Source organism: Coccinella septempunctata, chromosome 2 (assembly GCF_907165205.1).
Source record: "Coccinella septempunctata chromosome 2, icCocSept1.1, whole genome shotgun sequence".
Taxonomy (NCBI): Eukaryota; Metazoa; Arthropoda; class Insecta; order Coleoptera; family Coccinellidae; genus Coccinella; species Coccinella septempunctata.
This window is the reverse complement of record NC_058190.1, coordinates 41,782,694-41,801,318: the sequence shown is the minus strand read 5'-3', so window position 1 is coordinate 41,801,318 and position 18,625 is coordinate 41,782,694. Positions and strand designations below refer to the sequence as shown.

The 18,625-nt window shown below is 34.9% G+C and overlaps 1 protein-coding gene across 1 annotated transcript in view; it reads left to right on the top strand.

Moving 5' to 3' along the window:
- Positions 1–18,625, top strand: part of LOC123308382 — a 91,134-nt gene that overhangs the window by 8,834 nt on the left and 63,675 nt on the right. Inside the window, exons 2-3 of the mRNA XM_044891004.1 lie at positions 17,573–17,720; positions 18,025–18,180. Of these exons, the coding sequence (XP_044746939.1) occupies positions 17,603–17,720; positions 18,025–18,180 (274 nt within the window). The 5' untranslated portion in view covers positions 17,573–17,602. The remainder of the gene's footprint in view (positions 1–17,572; positions 17,721–18,024; positions 18,181–18,625) is intronic.

The following is an 18,625-nucleotide window of genomic DNA, read 5'->3' as shown; positions in this document are numbered from 1 at the left end:
GTATGGACGTGGTCAGTCTAACATGGCAATTTCAGTGTCTTGTAGGGATTCAATTTTAAACACTGTCTGAATATTAATGTTATGAAGGTGGTTCTTCTGCTTGTATTCAACATTTTTACACATTTCGCGATATCCTTGATATGAGGTAAATAAGGACAATCGTCTGCATTGAAATTTTGAGAAACTTATAATAACATCAACTGCATTCCACAATCTTCTTTTGTTTTCGATTCAAAGGCCAAAATTGAAATTTGGGCCATTGCAACTTTGGTCATTATCTCCGTTTCTATTTGTGCTAGGATGTTGAAATAAAAACATTATGGAGACACTTTTTTATAGCAACCCAGTGACGTAGTATGATTGACTGATTCATTTGCTGAGCTATAACATAAAGTAGTGTAATGAAGAATGATCACGCCTAAACGGGGAGGCAATGAATAAAATAATAAGGATAAATTCAGATGCATACCACCTGACGATATGAATATCGACAAGTGTTACGATCTGAATTGAACTAGCCAATTTGCCATCGTCAAGGCCCCAATAGCCCGTCGATATTCATATCGTCGGGTGGTTTTTATCCTTATTATAAAGTAGTGTTTTTTCGTATGAAAACAGTACTTAGTTTAAAATGACTTAGAAAGTATCGCCATTTTTTTTCCCGTTTCAGAAATATATCATACATCGCCCTCAGTCTTTCTAATTAATTTTAAACAACTGTTTTCATAAGAAAAAAACGCATCTTTATGTTACAGCTCAGCAAATATACCTATTGGAAAAAATCATAGATCGCCACAGGATTTTTATCAAAAAGTGTGTGTATAATGTTTTCATTTCAACATTTTAGTACAAACAGAAACGGAGATAATGACAAAAGTTGAAATTTTTTTTGGCCTATAACTCGATAACAAAAGGAGATAGAGGAATGCAGTTGATGGCATTATAAGTTTTTCGAAAAAAGACGAACGTAAGGTGCTATGCATTTTTCTTTATCTTGTTGGGTTGAAAAGGTTGTAGTTCAGGTATAACCAATTTTGCCCACAGTGTACATAAAATATTCCTACGAATATCAATTTTTTTATATCTATATCGGATATACAATTTGCATGTGATCCAGTGGATGAAAATCAATAATTATAAACTAACCAGAAACTACAATAGCATGGGTTATTTATATAATTGTTATGTCTGGAAGGATCAATAAATTATACTTATACTTATACTTATTTAACAACTAGACGTGTTTACTCTGCTCATCAGCGTTATTTAATATTGATTTAGTGTGTATTATATACTAGTTATGTCTGCAAGACGAATTTTTTTACTGTACTAACTTATTCCATGATGGCGGTGGAATGAAAAGTAGTTTAAAATCTGGTCTAAAGTCTCCTTTGGAAAGTGTCCTTTCCTCCCTTTCCAACAGTAAAAATCTAGTCAATTCGGTTGGACAAATAAGGAGATCACCAAACAAACAAAAAGACAGACAAAAATTTCAAAAAGAGTTGATTATATCACGATAAAACACAAATAACACGAAAAACTCAAAATGAAGATTCCAGACAGGCACTCCAATTTTATTTTTGCCTTTGTAAGTACCACACATTATATTTTATATAATAGAAATAAAAAAAAATCCTTCTTATTGTCGATTCCGAAGGTATTAGTATTCTCAATTAATATGAAGGATGGTTAAAGGACTAAAAAGGTGTCTCACTGAATTATTAAATAACGAATGCTCGATAGATTTGTACTTATCTAATAGGAAAAAATATTAGGTGCGTGCCGTCACTCCCAACATAGAATTTTCTCCTGTACGTTGAGTGACACTGATTTGAAATATCTTCTCGATTTCATCATGGATGCAGGTTCTATCGGAAAAGCATTCGTGATGTTGCAGTAATCTGTCAAATCTTAACACGATATTATGAAAATATAGTCAGCTTTGATAGCTACAAAACCTTTCATATACCATATATAGAAAAATCGAGTATGAATATTTCATAGGATATTGAGAAGGGACGGTAGCTTCTGCAGATGCTTGTCATACTCGGGAATTAGTTGGAGCTGGAGACTATTTGTTCGAGATAATGATAAGTAATAGGCTCCCACAAAAAGGAGAAGAAAAACTGATATTAAATCAGGTGCTTCTGAGCATTTTTTCAAATTTATAATCTGAAACTTAATACTTACACAATGGCCTACTTAGTGAATAAGGCTATCCTAGGTTTTATCCTCGTGGCAGGTAACTTTAGGTGATTCAAATATTCTCAGCCAATCAATCATATTTTTTCAATCCGAAAAGTGATATAATTTTCATTCTTCAGCTGGAACCAGCGTGGAAGCGACAGTTAGTTTCTGCTAACTGACTGCAATCTTTTCTCCAAAACCAATGTATGATAGTAGCATTCTGTTTAATTAACCACTTTTAACAATTATGTTTTCTATCCAGTATTATCCCAGGGCATCAAAATTACAAAGTTTACTAAACTCGGGATTACAACGAAGCCGTTAATTTTGAAATGAAATCAACGCGAACTCATTGTGAAAATCATCACTTTCTGAAATCGAATATAGATGAAGACGATACGAGGGAATTTATTGCGACTTCTAGTCAAGTGGAAACCACTGAAACCAGCCAGCGCAACTCAGTCTTCCCTAATACACAACACAGGCTCTTCTACGATATTGAAATGACCCCTTCATATAAGAAAACTAGAAATATTAAACACCGAGATTACATAATATTTCATGTCCATAGAAATACCTTCAGGAGCATCCTGTGTTTATGGAAAACAATTTCACAGCCTGTGTAGGTAATGTTTTTATATCATTCTTATGACCCCTCATAAAAAAAGCTTAAATAATACAAAGAACATCATCAATTCATCATACATATGGGAACACTCAGTTTTATATGAATATGATTATTCGTTAAAAAGAGAAATGATCTACTTCGTTATAGAACACCCTGTATGAGATAGGCATTAAATGAAATTCCACAATTCAATAAAATTTCGACTAACTAAAAGCTAATGAAATTTAGAAACTTTCTACTTACCTAAGCAGGAAGAAATCGATTTTTCTATGTAGGTAATGACTGCCTGATTGGGCATCGACCTGACTGGAAATTATGTATACAGAGTGAGTCTTTGACTCGTACAAATATTTTGACAGTAGGTAAAAAAACACCTTTTTCCTATACGTGTGTCACCCCTGGAAAAACAAAATTACCTTCTGAATAACTAGCTGAATCTGTGACACTTCACATCTGTGGATCATTTGTACAAAGTTGGATTCAGCCAAAGTATCCAATTTTTAAAATTTGACAGATACTTTTTAATTTTTGAACATCAAATTACTCGAAAACGGCGCATTATACGAGAAAATATGAGGAATACTTTTATTTCACAATACGTTCAAATATTCATTAGATAGCGTCATACTCAGTTTCAAGAGTTGGGCTCTTTGAATTTTTGGTATTTTCATGATATTATACGTTATGGTCATAATGAGAAAACTGGAAGACGTGGGTGATGTCTTAGGTTCGAAAAAGATTCATCAAATAAATGAAAAACTATATTCCGAAATTCATTTCATTCGATGAAACCGTTTGTGAGAACTAAAAATAAAATTTTTTTATGGTTTTTTCAACAGCTTGTACCTTTCAAACTGAGCCGATTCGGAAAAAATGGTTAAGGAAAAAATTGTTCCTTTTGGCTTGAAGAATCTACTGTTAAAATATTTTTACGAGTCAAAAACTCACCCTGTATGTGTTGATTTCGTTGGTTCAATCTGGGTTTGGGTTCCATTTGGACCAAAAGGACCAAAGCTTTGTATTCGAGGGTCTATTCCAACAACTTTCCTGTTTTATGCGAGAACTCTTCGTACATCATTTCATCGATTATAGGAAGGAATGAACTCAGAGCAATCAAACAATTCCGGTCGTATCCATGAAAAATAATTAAATTGAGCAAACATTCTCCATGATGGTATTTTCCTATTTGTGTGGCAAATAAGTCGATTTAATTTCGCAGAACGATCAAACCAGTTTCAACCAAAACGGAATAGTCGTAAAAATGGTTTTTTAAGACGTCTCGATTAACTGAAGTTAGTGCCTTCAGTGGCGAAAAACTGATAACTCATTAAATAAGGAATTGGCGATCAGGGAAACGATTAAGAGATCCCGGGGTATAATATTTTTTACGTTGATTTTTATGAACTGAGCATTTGCATCTTAAGCGGATGTATGGCAGTTCGTGGAGGTGATATTACACGCGATGATTGGTGAACCAAATCTCGGAAAATTAATCGATTTTCAGACATCCATTCGTGTTTGAAAAAGAGGCAATCGGTATAGATGAATTCTCGTGTTTAGAGTCCGACAATAACATCGGACTTGTTCCTGAGAACGAGAGGCACGACAGCAAAATATCCGATACTGTGGAATTATGAGTAGTCGCTGATTTAGGATAACGAAAAATTTTAACAGTAGATTCTTTTCTACACCATTCTTTCCGAATCAGTTCGGTTTGAAAGATACAGGCTGTTGAAAAACCATCAAAATTTTTTTTTATTTTTAGTTATATCTCACAAACGGGTTTATCCAATGAAATGAATTTCGGAATATAGTTTTTCATGTATTTGATGAATCCCCACGTCACCCACGTCTTCCAGTTCTCTCATTATGATCATTACGTACCATAAAAATGCCAAAACTTCAAGGAACCCAACTCTGGAAACTCAGATGGATGCTATTTAATGAATATTTGAACTTTTTGTGAAATAAAAGTATTCTTCATATTTTCTTGTACATTGCGCCGTTTTCGAGTAATTTGATGTTAAAAATCAAAAAGTCTCTGTGAAATTTATAAAATTGGGTACTTTGGCTGATTCAAGCAGATTCAGCTAGTTATTCTGTAAATTATTTTGTTTTTCCAGGGGTGGGATAGCTCTTAATGAAAACTTAAAATGGCTATATCTTTTTAATAAGTGTTTCTTTTGATCTCAAGAATCTACTGTTGAAATATTTGTACGAGTCAAAGACTCACCCTGCATAAAAACGTACGAAGGAAAAAAGTGAAGAAAACATGAAATAAAGTAGGTTCCTGAAAAGAGAAATATTACCAAACGTAAAAGTGAGCTTATAGAACAAATAAAATAAAATGAGGCAAAAATAAGGAGCCTCCATTGGATTAACTGAAAATAATTCAACCCAACGTTTATTTCTTACGAAAATATCAAAATCTTAAAAAATATCACAGCTTCATTTTGAACAGACAAAAACCAAAAATAGATATGTACTAACTCATAAGGTTTCAAATATGGCATGATCAGAAAACAACAATTGAATTTGGGCTAAGGCTCTTCGTTCTTCTCAAGAATATTGATTATGGCAGAACCTTATATAACTATAACTCCCGAACCGTCCAACAAATTTTTTTCAAATTTGCAAGTGTTGTCATTTCAGGCCAACAAACAGTTCATTTGACAACTGTGAATTCAAATATTTAGTTCACTGTATGACAAATACCTACCGAAAAATTACAGAGCAGAAAATTTTGTTTATTACTTTAGGTTCATATAAAGAACTCTGTACACCGAGAGAAGAGTTTATTTACATTAAATGAAGCTTATTAACAATAAAATAATCCTGGATAGAAAGTGTTTCAAGACCTCAAGAATGTACTGCTAGAATATTCGTACGAGTTGAAGACTCACCCTGTATATGTATAATAAAAAAATTGAATCCGAAAAATGTTTTTCTTACTAAGCGAGTTGCTGTTCTACCGATTTACACCAAGAAAACTACTATACATACATAGTTTAATCTGTTTACGGCACATTCTCAAATCTTCCTGAAATAAATTGATTTTTCTCCTGAACAACTTCTGCTAAACATTAACTGATATTCCATTGCATTTGTGATTACTTCCATATTACTTCAGAGCTGATAATTTTCAGAATTTCACTTTCTTTTTCGATCTTGCTGGAAGCGGAATGTAACGCATCTAATTTGATTTCACTTTTGATTCGGCTGAAATGAAAAGTGATGTACTTTTGAGTCGTGGTATGCAAATCGAGAGAAACGAATACTTTAATTGGTTTTAATGAATATGAAACCGAATTGTTTTCGAGTTTCGGTTTCATACTTCATCGATTTTATGCAAACGCAGGAACAGTTAGTGTGGAAACTATCAATCAGAGTAAAACGAATTGGTGTTTATCTTCTCGACTTTCATAACACTTAACAAGTCTCTGCCGCGGGCAGGAAGGGAATACTTAGAATTAATCGAGAATTATAGTAATTAGTCTTATCAATTTAGCTGCAAATTGATAGGGTATGTTAGTTAATACACTGATATCATCTTAATGAACTAATAATAAATTCTCAGTATCGTGTGTCACCGCACACTTATCACTTGATAAAATTTGTTGGATTTAACGCGATTGAACCATCCTATATCAAGATTTTTCAGCATTTATTGAGTGAAACAGCTTATAGAAAAGACCCAAAAAAATGCGAAAATCTTCTGTACCTATGTACAACTTTTTTGGTGATAATTCATATCACTAACACATCAGACAATATGATGAGGAAAATAACATTATTTATATAAATAAATTGAACACAATGAAAAAATATCAGTTCTATGAATAAATATTAATTTATTCTGACTCAAAAACACAGTGGCACAAAAATACTATAGTTTTCAATCCAATCGTATCCTATTCTTTTATTGCTTTCAAACTTATACGAGGATATATTGAAAAATTCTTAGCCTACTATAGAACCAAACAAAATTTCAATGTCAAAATATTTTATTACTCAACATATTCTCCTCAATTGGATACATTTATTACAGCGAACCTGCAATGCCTCTCGACCTTTCAAAAAAAATTTTTCCTCTTGCTCTGCAGACCAGACCTCCACCAGCTTTTATTACCCCCTCGTTGAAAGGAAATTTACGACCTCTTAAACTTTCTTTCAGTTCAGGAAAGTGATGATAGTCGAATGGAACCTAATCTGGTGAATAAGGGGGGTGTTGTAGCAATTCAAATCCTAAATCACGAATTTTTTGCATGGGAACATGAGATTTGTATGCAGGGGCGTTGTCCTGCAAAAACAAAACACCTTTGGATAGCTTTCCTCGCCTTTTCTCTTCAATTTTTTCCCGTAGAGTGGTCAGTAATGTCGAATAGTAATCTCCGGTTATTGTTATACCCTTATTCAAAAAATCAATCATGATTTCTCCATGGCAATCCCAAAAAACTGAAGCAAGAACTTTTCCCGCAGATTTTTGGACACGAGACTTCCTAGGTCTTGGAGAACCAGAGCGTCTCCATTCCATCGATTGTTGCTTTGTTTCTGGATCGTAGAAATGTACCCAAGTCTCATCCATAGTAACAATCCGATTTAAGAAGTCTACATGGTTTTCAAATCCAGGTTTTGGTCAACATTCAAACATTTGGGGATCCATTTTGCAGCAATTTTTCTCATGTCCAAATTGACGTGAACTATATGATGAACGCGTTAGTATGAAATATTCACTGCTTCAGATATCCGTTTAGCCCAATTCGACGGTCTGATAAAATCATGTCATGAACTGCATCGATATTTTCGGGGACTGACACAGAAACTGGCCTTCCCGATCGGTCATCATCTTCAATTGAAAATTTACCTCTTTTGAAGCTTGCAGTCCAATTTTTCACGGTTGCATAAAAAGAGACATCTTCTTTCTTTCTTAATTTATTGCTGGTTTACTTTTTTGACTTCTAACTTCACACTGACACTTCTAATGAGTTATTGTTCGTTGCTATGGTAACGCAATATTTTTTTTATGCATGGAACTGGTCTAGGCTAACTAGATATCAATACATCCTCGTACATATGGAATTTCTAGGAAAAACCCGCTTCATATATGAGCGTAGATGTTATAAATTTGTTCTGAACCATCGATGGGAAAGCCGAGGAGAAAAATGTTGATACAAAGAACAAATATGTTGCTGTCTAACCAAAGATGAGACTTCGTGACGTGTGAAATCATCATTCGATAACTTTCTTACTGGTCACCTGTCTTGACCTCCAGAAAAGGAGATGTGAACTCTATGAACTCCTGATTTCTAATGAAATTGGCTAAAATTTCTTATCGATGTCCGGCACATTATTTTTAATGAACTCTCACTTTCACGCCTAATTATCATTCATCATCAAGTTGAGAATTATGAAATCTACTGTGCTTTTCTACATTATCAGTTGAAATTCCTACTACATACACAGCCTTCGAGTCAAAATAGTTATTCCTTTCATTAATCGAAAGGTAAATCTATAAATCGCAAAAATATCAGACAGATTCTTCTACAATGTGTTGCACATAATTAAAAATTGGCACTTGTTCAAAATTTATGTTGTATTGACTGCAGAATCTAATAGTGTTTCTTAATTTTTTTCAAAAGAAAAAGTGTCTAATTATCTCTATATTTACTACAAGAACTGCTTAGTACCAACAATATTCTAGCTAAATTGACAATCTAAATAATGAATTACCTAGTACCTTGAGAAGATGCAGTAACACCAAATTAGAAATGTTGATTGCAAATTATCATCGCTGAGAGCTAATCAATAATTCGTATTGCCGATATCTTATGACTCGAAGGAAATTCTCTTAAATAGCGAGTGTTGGGTTAACAATTTATATCTTTCAGTGAGAGCCGTTGTTAGGGATAGAATGAATCAATAATTTCTTCTTGAAATAATCCTTGCTCTATAACTAACAGGACCTCGTTCATAACGAAAGAAATGTATCAGGGCAAAATGGTTATAAATTCACGATTTTATGCTAATGAGAACCCGCGGTATATAATGCAACCAAGAGTTATGCGAGAAATTTCACCTTATTTACCAGGATCTGCATGATCAATGGTGGACATGATTTATACTGACTACTATTTGTCATTATGGACATTCCGGAAAATTTATTGATATTCAGAAACCGTTGAGTTGTCCTTATTTCCTGGGGGTTTTCAGAATTTGAGAGAAAGATTTCTATGACGGTCTATGACTCAAAGAATTACCTAAATCTGCAAATTTTTATTTGGGAGAAATTTCTTTTTAGCTGGACAATTTATTCTCGGTAGTTAAAGTGAGAAAAAAGCACTCTCAGGGTTTATTTTCGAAAAATGATGAATCTGAGGAAATACAGAAGCCTTACAGTGGGGTGGGATATACGGGGTTAGTCTTTGACACGTAAAAATATTTTTACAGTGGATTCTTGAGGTCAAAAGAAATTTTTTTTTCTAAACCTTTTTTTCCTTTTCGGCCTGATAAAAGAATATAACCATTATGTGTTTTCATAATGAGCTGTGCCACCTCTGGAAAAACAAAATAACCTTCACAGATTTAGCTAGTTATTCAACTAGCTAAATCTGTGGCACTGCATATTTTTGGATCTTTTAAAGGGTCAGTCGGTCGAAGTACCCAATTTTTAGAATTTCACAGATATTTTTGTACGAGAAAATATGAGTCGACGAGTCACCCTGTATAAAAACTATAACACTCATCTTCACAGAAAATAACTTCAGAGTTGTTTTGAATTTTTTTGAATTCTCAATGAAAGGAAAATGTATAAGAATGCTTGAATAAAGGACAAGACACGCAATTATTTAAACTGAGTTTGTGGAAAGTCCTACAAGGGACGAACAGAACTTTGAATAATTTGAGGCTCAACTATAAAACTACTCTAATTTTGATCTTTTAGTTATCCTAGGCAGAGAAATTTCGCACAGCTAGGGTTGACGTTTACTACTGTCCTTGGAATTCCCTCAAATAGCAAAGCAACTGACCAGAGGATAGCTGTGGGCTAAAAAACAGGCAGATCCACGAGTGTAAGCGAAATCAAAAAGATTTTTGACGTTCTACACCAAGAAGCTGCTGCAGCTGCCATGCACTAAGCTCCGAGCATTGCATTTATACCACATGGGCCTGTCAGCACATAGAATTTGTAGGCTCTTTGGATAGAAGAAAAGAAGCAGTCAATCTCTTCAAGTATTTAGAATCTTCCAGACTAAAAAGCGCACTTATGGACGAGTAAGTTTTGAATTCTCACGATGTGGCAACCTTCAACCTAAAAACCTGGTCAAATTTATGATCAGCCATCACCATAGACGGTTTCCTGAAGACTGACTGGAAGGATATCAATCCAGTCTACTTTTAGTGGAAATCACTAACTCTAGGTTTATTTTATTTTTGTTATGGAAACTACCTAATCAACCCAGTTGAAAATGATAATAAAGATCCAAGAATCTTGATGTTCTGAGTCAAATTTCGCTATATGCACCCAACTGCTCTGAAAATTTGTCAGAAATCTCGCGTTTTATTCCATTTCGAATTAATGCGAAGGATTAAACAGTCGATTCGTGGAAATTGCCCACTGCAAATGACCGTCAGGCTCTATATGTGTTCATAATTGATTAAGTTTATGTCTGCGCGTCCTTCATTAAACGGAGACAACTGAACGATTAACTCTTTTTATAGTTCGCAATCTTCTGTTCAATTCGATTCGCTTTTCATCTACCAACACAACGACCCGTACGCGTATTATCCACGATGACAAACACGGTAGATGGCACCCGATCGTTATTTTTTTCTACGAATCAAATGCTCGGAAGAACTGGCTGCAGAAGAGCTTCGAGGAGCATATGGCGAATATTGAATCGATTAAAATAAAACCTGTACCTCGAGAAGGCATAATTGTAGTAAACAACTGGTGTAAATCACTTAGGCACCGTTAACTTGAGGAAATTCTGTTAGCGTGTATTCGAAGAGACAGCAGTCATTGATAAGGATTTTTCTCAAGTTCTTACGCTGTAAGATCAATGGGAAATTGCATTTTGCCTTGCGGACTCGAGATGAGTCAAGAAATATTAGTGGGGAAGGTTGTATGTATGCAGGCAGCTCAAGTGACATGATTGTACGTGGGTATGAAATTCCATAATACCTACCTACTGGTTCTGGAAAACTTATCAACTGAATCTACGTGATTTTTTTCATAATTTCCCTATTCGAATTTAAAAACACTGCTTGGTTACAAAATAAACCAGCCAGGATGCATTTGCCACTTGTCAGCTGTCAATATGATTAAATGGCAGCTTGACTATCCTGATTTTTATTGACATTTCAGTCTATTACCTTCCAAGAGCTCTGACTCATATATCCTCGTGACGGTGATGATGTTGATGTCACTGTTGCTCTTATGTGGAACTTTTAAATCCTATTGCTCCTTTAGAAAAAAGGAAGGAACACACTGCCATGAGCTATAACATTCCACAGAACGTGTCTTGCTGATCCTTCCACAGAAAATTGAGGATCGCATCCTTCGTCAGTTCCTCATGCCGACTTTCTATTGTGATCCTACCATCATTAATCCCCTAGAAAAATCTAGAATAAAACAATAACACAATATACCTCTTTACAGTGTAGTCGTCAACTTCATTACCATCAGTACTTTTGAGCGAAGAAGCGATTTATCTTTTCCATCATGAATGATTTCACTTCAATAAATATATAAATAACATGTTCACCCATAATCAATAAAATATTATTATACAAGCAATAGGATTTTGGATGGATCTTCCAAAATCGATACCAAAATGGAATTTTCACTATCCTGAAAGAATTCTATTTAATTTCTGATGGCATACTGTATATTGTAATGAATTTCCTTGATAAAAATCATTAGAATTCCAATCCATTACAGTTTGCGTGACTTGAAATCATAGAAAACGAAAGCAAGAAATGTTTGTTGTTGTTCAGTGCTTCGTACCATGAACGCCTTAATTATGATCTAACAATTATAATTATTTCCTTTTTGTTTATTCGATAGCAACATTGGTACTACATCGTTAATAATCAATTTCTTCTGGTTGTATCGAACAACTTACTGTGATAACAGGTATCGGAGGGTTTTTTTGTATACAATCAGCCTCTTACTGCTACCAAGGGCGGATTTAGGGGGGGGGCACGGGGGCACGTGCCCCCCCCCCAGACGGACGGATCTTTCTATACATACTTGAACTCTTAAAAATAAAAGTGAAGTTCATTTCTCACAGTTACTGTTGATTTTTTGCTCGTCCGCCCGTTGTGCCCCCCCCAGAAAAAAATCCTGGATCCGCCCTTGACTGCTACAGTGCGAGTCTCTTACTTAGAATAAATTTAGTAAATCACAGACAATTTTGTTGTCAGTATGATCAAGTATTTCGATAAGTTTAGTTGTGTTGTAACTCAAAATATTCCATGCTTGTTGGTCACAATAAAAAGTAAAAATCGTATTTTACGGTGCATAAAATACATACACTCTTTCAGTTTTGATGAAGTTTCTATTATAGGTTATAGGATTTGAAAACAACTTAAAAAAGCGGGTGACACATGGAATGGTGTCGGTTAAACAGTGCAAAAGATCAGTTAACAAAAGAACCGATATTGACAACCTGAACACGGCGTATTTCAACTTAATTGGCAAACTAAAAGGAAAGGGTTGGATAAACAACGAAATTGAATTCCGTCCTGTCATTCATATAGCATATGTTATGTTCATTATTTTCTTTGATGTTCCACCTGTTCTTCGACAACAATTAGTTGTGATTTAGCTGCCAGTAAGCATGTATCATTCTATGTATTTTATGCATCGTAAAATACGATTTTTACTTTTTAATGTGACCAACAAGGCCAACTGAAAATGTATAATAGGTAGCTTCCGAATATTGTCTATTGTGTTTTTATAATTATATTGTTGTGTTCGGTTCATTACTGTATTGTGAATCTTTCAGAGCCCCGAAGAAGATTTTAAATAAACGTCGGCACTTTTTTTCACATAAGCCTTTGGATTTACTGACCTTAACCCTTTAAAACATCGAGATATTATTTCAAAATCTACAATATACCAAATGGTAAAAAGTACCTTAGTTATTCCCTCAAAGTTTTTTGATTCACAAATTCAGCTTCCACGGAAAAGCCGTGAATTATTTCTGTTTTCAGTCTTCAAAACAGAAAAAGTAGACGTGGTATTCAGTTATGTCTACTCTCTGGTACATTCAGGAAATGTCTTCGAAGCGAAATTAATTAATTTCACTTCCCATTCAACTGAATTCCACGCAATGAAAACCCTATTAAAACGCCAAAAGAACCCGGAGAATCATTAGAATGTTAATCAATCAACAATTACAAGACGTTCGAAGGTCACTATACTGGCTCAAAAGCCTGGGTGCTGTATGAGTTAGGGCCCAAAGATCTGGCGTAGCACAAAAGAATGGTAATTTGTTAGTAGATACTCGAAAAAAACGTCTCTTTTGATATAGTAATGATGCGCTTCTCTTGGAAACTCCGTATCATTTTCTGACATTCATTAATTATCGATTTTTTTCATGGGAATCGTGAATCTGTGCCTGGTGGTGTGATGAACAGATTCCACGATTATCGCATTGAAGATTACCCGCCGTACTATGATGGTTCTTTGGGTGACTGACCATCTTAACACTCGGTTGATCCGAACAAACGCTTCTTCACGTCTTATCCACACAATGCACTTCTAGGCGTCGGATCTAACTGTAAACCAAAAATTACATAACATCGAAAATCTACTCTCACTTATGAATTGAATCATCCGACTCTTCAACGCTGCTGAAGATGAAAAGAGGCCCGCAGAAGCCAAAGGAACCTTTATGGGTCCCGTTTGTACAAATAGTCCCTGGTGATTACCAAGCTCTTCTCGCTGTGGAACAGCTGGCTGATGAATGCTCCCGAGTCAAGCACTTCTTCAAACGCTGATGAGCCCACTCAGCGACTCACAGTAGGAATTACAAATGTAACAGAACAATCTATAAACAAGGAGGAGGATCTCTTCAGTCGGTCCCATAATATAATTCGATCTTCTGCGTACCTACTCGTATACGACGTTCCACAGGTGTCCCTTTACCGCTAAGAAATACGTTAAAATGTGAAGATCTAGCGGCGAAATACCTTGACATCCTGGACGATTGAAAACGTTTTGTAATGTGATAATGGAAGTAATATTGCGGAAGCTTTTATACTTCAGCAGGTGTCTGTCGATTGAACGCCACATTCTTAGTCGATAGGTATCCAGCCATAGCGCTTTCTTCCAAGAAATTCACTGAAAGAAGGACCATATAATATTTTAAAAGTATTGAAGTGGGAATTTCACTGAATTTCAAGATGGAAGTGGGAATTTCATTTAAATCCGACCCTAAAAATTAATTTAATTTAATTTTCGTTGATCTAAACAAAAATTGACATTCGAAATACTAATTTCCTAACGAAAAGTCAAATTTTCGAAGGAAGTACTTTTCGTCCGCAAACACTTTTCGGTATACGTAAACATCACTTTTATCATATACGAGGATGTATAGATATTGAGTTAGCCTAGACCAGTTCCATGCGTAAAAAAACATTGCGTTACCATAGCAACGAACAATAACTCATTAGAAGTGTCAGTGTGAAGTGTGTGAGATCGAAAAAGTAAACCAGAGTTACGCAATGAATTAAAAGAAAGAAGATTTCCACCGAAATTGTGAAAATCCAAAAATTAGAGTATTGAGCCATCATAAAGTACCTGTATTTGAAAGGGTTAAGAGGTAAGCAGATTTACGAAGATATGCTTAATACTCTTGGTGATCAATGTCCTTCTTATGCGACCGTGAAAAATTTGACTGCAAGCTTCAAAAGAGGTAAATTTTTCATTGAAGATGATGACCGATCGGGAAGGCCAGTTTCTGTGTCAGTCCCCGAAAATATCGATGCAGTTCACGACATGATTTTATCAGACCGTCGAATTGGGCTGAAACGGATATCTGAAGCACTGAATATTTCATACGAACGCGTTCATTATATAGTTCACGTCAATTTGGACATGCAAAATGGATCCCCAAATGTTTGAATGTTGACCAAAAGCGTGCAAGGGTAGAAGCATTGCGTTCGATATGCGCTCGATTTGAAAAAGATGTAGACTTCTTAAACCGAATTGTTACTATGGATGAGACTTGGGTACATTTTTGCGATCCAGAAACAAAGCAACAATCGATGGAATGGTTACACTCTGGTTCTCCAAGACCTAAGAAGTTTCGTGTCCAAAAATCTGCTGGAAAAGTTCTTGCTTCAGTTTTTTGGGATTGCCATGGAGTAATCATGATTGATTTTTTGGATAAGGGCAGAACAATAACCGGAGATTACTATTCGACATTACTGACCTCTCTATGGGAAAAATTGAAGAGAAAAGACGCGGAAAGATATCCAAAGGTGTTTTGTTTTTGCAGGACGACGCCCCTGCACACAAATCTCATGTTGCCATGCAAAAAATTCGTGATTTAGGATTTGAATTACTGAAACACCCCCCTTATTCACCAGATTTGGCTCCATCCATCTATCATCTCTTTCCTCAACTGAAAAAAAATTTAAAAGGTCGTAAATTTTCTTCCAACGAGGAGGTAATAAAAGCTGTGGAGATCTGGTTTACAGAGCAAGAAGAAACATTTTTTTTTATAGGTCTAGAGACGTCGCAGGTTCGCTGTAATAAATGTATCCAATTAAGAGAAGAATATATAGTAGGCTAAGAATTTTTCAATATATTCTTGTAGATGTGCTAGAAACACCCAGTATTATATGACTATTCGTTGAAATAAAGCAACCTGTTTTTCGGGAAATAATCCACGTCGGAATTTAATAAAATTCCGACAATGAAGTTCGGCGGAAAATATTTTTAACATATTATGTGGCCCTTCTACGCCTTATTACAAATTGGTTATTTCTTAATTCTGCTGATGGAAAGGTCATCGACACTTCATCAAGAGACAATTCATTCTTTTTCGTCAAGATAATATTTAACTAGGAATTTTTATTTTCAATTTTAATTTTATATCCGAACATTCTCGAAACCATCAAATAAAGTTTGAAAACTGGATATTTACTAGATCTATACAGTTATTATAGTTCCGATGAAATTACCGAGATTATTGAATACGTTTTGTTATGCAATAATGTAGATAATATTGCAGAAGATTTTATGCTTTGCCAGGTGTCGCTGATGACTCCATGTAACTCAAAATATCGATACCGATTGCTAAAATAATGGAGAGCCTGAGAATGCAGTTGGATTTTCACAAGTGAAAGGTTACAACCATTATAAAAGTAGTAGAAGCCAAAGGGAAGTGAATTAAATTTTGTGGAATCTTCTCTGATTTTTCTAGTAATGATCTTATTCTCATAAAAAATGAACGTTGAATAGTTCATCATGCCCATAATTTAGAAAATATCTGGTGACTTCAACATTGCAACAAGCGAGAAACTGACTACATGAAAAAAATCAATAGATGTTTATAGATAGGTACTTATTAGAAAATTAAAAAAATTTACGTGCAATAATATTGAAGGTTCAACTATATTGATCATATTGATGGTTCACTCAATTTAGCTCAATGAATTACCTAATACCAAATCCAGGGACCTATTGAAGGAAAGTGTAGGTACCTGGCAATTTTTCTTTCCCAGATGGAAATTGGTGACATCAATTTTAGTCGATTTATTATTGGACAAAACAATGTTCAATAGATCATAATAAATAGGATCTATTTGATTAGATTCCCATCTTCTTTTACTTATATTTTACCTTTTCTATAATTTGCAACCTCAAAACATTAAAACTCAACAATAAAATCAGGAGACTCCAACGTGCGAGTAAGCGAGTAACCAATACATCAAACTATAAATAAGCTTTCCTTTAATTCTTATTTCAATAAAGGGTCTAGAGGATCTGGAATCTGGTCATTGTGAAAAGGTGGAAACCTGTTCAGATCAAGATTCGTCTTCATTTTGAACAGCCTACGCTATGCAAACAGCGATTAATTAAGAAAATTCCTACTTGGATGCAAGCTCCAAGCTCATATCACGTCAATTCTATCATGTAATAATAATTGCATTATTTAGCTTCGGGTATTGAATACTCCATAAATTGGAATTTTTCAAGTAGACCATTTTCAATTAGCTAGTGCCGATAACCGCGTGAGGAGTAAACCCATAGATAAAAATCTCGAAATGCCTGCTTATTCAATCCCGCATATAAAGGTGTGGTAACGATCGTAATCTTTTATATGTAAATACACATAGGAAACCAATAAAGTTTGTTATATGTTTTAATTAGGGAACTTTATAACCAAAACTTCCATTATTGAATTATAGTTATATAGGTATTTATTGCTGTATATGTTTAGTACGTTACTATATGTAAACAATGAATATTTTTGAGATGATGGAGCAGGTGGATACTATTAATAGAAAATTGTTGACTTTTTTTAGCAGCTGCAACAAAAGTAAAATGTTATTCAAAACGAAAGGAAACAGAAGTTATTCTGATACTACACGTCCAAAATAAGCGTAGATGCTGACCATGGTTTCGTTCTTATTTTACCTCGTCAGAGCATTCATGTCAGCGAGTGTCATGCGTCTGGATTCATTTCGTTTATATTCACATGCCATGATTCAGTTTTATCTTAGTTCTAACTTATTTTTCAGACGATGTAACCTCACCGAATTCATCGAGAGATGTCTCTGAAGGTTTTCGCACTGACATGGATAGGACTTGTCGCAGGATTTTCACAAACACCCTTTCCACCTCTGACAATCACTAGGCAAAACAATGGAGATCTCATCACCCTACCAAGTGAGTGAATCTACAGTGTTGCACCTGCAGACTTAATATATAGCATACAAAATCGTTATCTCTTCATCATCATAAGCAGGCAGATCTTGACAAAAACTTATTTGCTTTGTTACATTGAATAAATTATGTTCCATTATATATGGACAAGCAGCTTCGTAAAATATTCATGTCCTTGAGCTTTTCCTACCAGTTCTGAGAGTAATGTGGACGGTTCCTTAGGCGCTACTTGAAATTACTCAATTCGAATTTTATGAACGGGAGCAAATAGACCGACACCAATGACTTATTGCTGTATAATTCACAGATCCCAATCACGTGTGCAACGATGATTTCTGTATCGGCCTCACCAGTGGCACGGGCAGTTTGGAAAAGAGTGACAGCAAAGGGTGTACATGTCAGTGCCATAGTTACTTGCCTGCGTTCAGGGAAGATCTCAATATTTGCGTGGATGACATTCAAGGTTAGTGATTGTTTTTTCTTTCTCAGGAGGATTTCGCGTTGAAGGGCTTTTTGGGGAAAGATATTCCCAAAACGAAAACAAATATTACCTACATTTCCTGATTTGTAGAGGGTTGCTTCTTGAGTTCTTTATTTTTGAGAAGATTAACTGTTGTTCCATTACATCCTATTTGTTCAAAAAGCCCGAGTTCAGAAGAATGTTTCCTTATACCCTTTCAAGATTTTGAGTTTGAGTTTGAGATTTTCATTAAAAAATACGATGTGAAGGATCATATCAAATTTATCTTGGTACTCTTGTTTGAACACGATAAGTTCTTGAGAAAATGCAGCTGAAGAGTTCATTGTCGGAGAAGGGTATTCGAAATATTATTTCAGTTATAAAAAGTACCTACCTATTTGCTTTGGCCTGTCAGAAAAATTCTTGTCAAATAGCATTTCAATATACC